This window comes from Microchirus variegatus, assembly GCF_963457635.1.
Source record: "Microchirus variegatus genome assembly, chromosome: 19".
Classification (NCBI taxonomy): Eukaryota; Metazoa; Chordata; class Actinopteri; order Pleuronectiformes; family Soleidae; genus Microchirus; species Microchirus variegatus.
Window position 1 is genome coordinate 6,707,696 of NC_139820.1, and position 3,044 is coordinate 6,710,739.

Consider the following 3,044-nt stretch of genomic DNA (forward strand, 5'->3'; position numbering starts at 1 on the left):
TTAGTGTAGCAGTCTTCAAGAAATTAGCCTGAAGTGCTCACTTCCTATGGTCCTGAATGGTCAGGGTTTGTCTCCTTGAAAGCATGTGGACAGTCATCTGTCCTCATTCCACAGGGTCTGTAATGTGTCTGCGTGCCCCGACTCCACACCCAACCACATGCACATGGCACAACCCCAAATAACTTCCATTCTGGTCTGACTGACTGAAGGCAGCACCCCCCACTCTTCACAGCACCGCGAGGGACAGTGTGTGTGTAACAGAGAGAGAAAGTAAGAGTGTGTGAGCTGATATCCGAGTAGAGCTGGTGGTGTCTTGAGCTCACACACAACCACACGTGTGAGTCTGGCAAACAAACGTAGGTGGATAAATAATCGATGAAGAGTGTGGACCATTATTTTAGTTAGATATTTGGATGGTTGACATCCAGGACATCGTGGAGGATCTTTTTTCTTTTTCATGGCTTCATCATGAGACTAATGGGTCAGTGTGATCTTCCAGCTCACAGGTGAGTGCATGTGTCGGCCTGTAGAGCTCGATGCTTTTTTCCCCCCTTGTCTTGTGGCTCAAAAATACTTTGCCGTGATTCAACAACACAGAAATAGAGGAACAGAAAGTCCCGGGACAGCAGGGAGGAGCGGAGGGTGACTGTGCCGGAGCAACCCGAGCAAAACATCAACAAGAACCAGAGCATCCAGATTGTTCTTCAGTGAGAAGACGCCGAGAGGATTGATTTATTTGGAGATGACTTCATGTGCGAGGAAGTGAGGTTAAAGTAAACATCACACTTGACCATCATCATCCTTCACTGAGGAACTTCCAACGCCAACACTCACCAGAAGCCCCCAAAAGACTCCACTTCTCAAAGATCTCCTACACCAACCCAGTCATGGATCTCCAAGGAGGTCCATACCTCAACATGAAGGCCCTCTGTTCGCCTCTGGGCGCTGCCCGCCTCTGCCAGTTAGCCACGGGCTGCGCCGTGATCGCCATGGTCACGCACAGCGCCGGCTTCAGCGGCTCTCACGGCGTGTTCTGCATGGCGGCATGGTGCTTCTGCTTCGCCATGTCGGTGGTGGTGTTCTTCCTGGACGCCACGCGCCTCCACAGCTGCCTCCCCATATCCTGGGACAACCTGACGGTCACGTGCGCCGCCTTCGCCACGCTCATGTAAGTGTGTGACGTTTAAAGTTTTTGCGTCTTTGAGGTCATGGCAGTCATGACCAAAAAATTGTATTGGTGAGCCCAAACTTTTGAACGATAGTGTATACAACTACATTTTTCTTAGGTGCTCACTTTCATAGACTATTGTTGTTCTGTCTTTGTGTGGTCTCATGATGACATCATGGTCGCTGGTCTTCTCCTGCAGGTACGTCACAGCCTCTGTGGTCTACCCACTGTTCTTCGTCCGAATCGAGTGCCCGTACGCCGGTTGTCATGTCAGAGACTTCCGCATCGCCGTCACCGTCTGCTCCATCCTGTGCACTCTGGCCTACGGGGCTGAAGTGGCCTTGTGCCGAGCCAGGCCGGGCCAGGCTGTTGTGGGCTACATGGCCACCGTCTCTGGCCTCCTCAAAGTGGTTCAGGGCTTCGTCGCCTGCATCATCTTCGGAGCTCTGGCCAACGGGAGCGAGTACTACCGCCACGCCGGCACAATCTACTGCGTTGCCGTCTACGTTCTGTGCTTCGTTCTGACCGCGCTGATGGTCATCATGACTGTGTGCGGGAGGACCAAAGCTGTGCGCTGCATGTCCTTCGACCGCTTCGCTGTGGTGTGCACGCTCCTGGAAGTTCTGCTCTACCTGAGCGCGTCAGTGGTGTGGCCAGTCATCTGCTTTGACGCCAAGTATGGCTCGCCCTGGAGACCGTCGTCATGTCCACAAGGGAGGTGTCCCTGGGACAGCAAGCTTGTGGTGGCCGTGTTCTCTTTCATCAACTTTGGACTGTACGTGGTGGACCTGATCTACTCCCAGAGGATAAGATTTGTCTCCTCAAATACTCGCGCCAACCCGCGGGTGTAGCACTCGTCTTAAACCCTAACCTATCGTCGCTGGCTTGACAGATTTAAGTCAGTAATTGACTTTACACTTTTGTGATTTTGTGCGTGCATTTATTTGATATTTAAAGTAGACATATTATACCCTATTTCTCCAAGTTAACCTAGTTCCCTGGTGTCCTAATGAACATGCCTGTGACATGCTTTGGCCAAAATACCTTAAGGATGAAGCACCATAGCAGTTCAATCACCCTGCCGAAAAACAGCCCTGTTCAGAACGCTCGGTTTTGAGTGCCTGTCTCTTTAAATGCAAATGAGACACAGGAAACTACATCAGCCTCACCGAGGCTCCGGCAGCTAACAGCAGTTAGCATTTGGAAAAGCCATCATTTGCTGACTCTAGCCGGCACATTGCCGTCATATATAAAATGTAAATCCTCTGAGGCTGGAAGTTTGTGTAGAACTCTGTGCTGCACTGTGCAGCCAAGAATAGAACACTTAGCGGACTTCCGCTCTTCCGGATACTATTGCCCTCGACTGCACTCTCGCGTTTTTAGGGACAAAGCTGAGCTCCGTGAGACAACAATTCCAAGAATCGTCAGAATGAGTGCGGAAGTCAACATCTCGTGTTTTATCTCTTGTACTTAGACTGAGGCGGACCACAAAAACATGACCGAGTCATCTTTTTTCTCACTTTGCCTACTCATAGGGCCTCCAGAGTCCCAAATATAAGTATTAAAAGGATTACAAAGTTGATTTTGCATAATATGTCTCCTTTAAAAGTGGCTGAGGGGCAGAAATGGATACCAGGCCGAGGACATGGTGCTGATGCTGCACATCTATTGAGGCACTCGGATCCCCCAAATTAAATCTGGAAGTTCTGAGGAATGTGAACAATGAGTTTCACCCCCCACTCTTGTGCCACACCCCAATGAAGTGACACCTCATCCTTCTGATGAACCCTCCTGCCCTCTGAGAGCGCTCTCATCATCCAAACAGCCAGGACTCACTGTCATGTCGTGCCAGATCCATATAAAACAAGACGTTTCA

General features: G+C 50.4%; 1 protein-coding gene across 1 annotated transcript; it reads left to right on the forward strand.

The window, feature by feature from the left end:
- The first annotated feature begins 680 nt into the window (after positions 1-680).
- Positions 681-3,044, forward strand: LOC310941195 (myeloid-associated differentiation marker-like protein 2). The gene is made up of 2 exons (XM_083906321.1): positions 681-1,168; positions 1,368-3,044. The coding sequence occupies exons 1-2, from the start codon at positions 888-890 to the stop codon at positions 2,017-2,019; spliced, it is 933 nt and encodes a 310-aa protein (XP_083762447.1). The 5' UTR covers positions 681-887; the 3' UTR covers positions 2,020-3,044.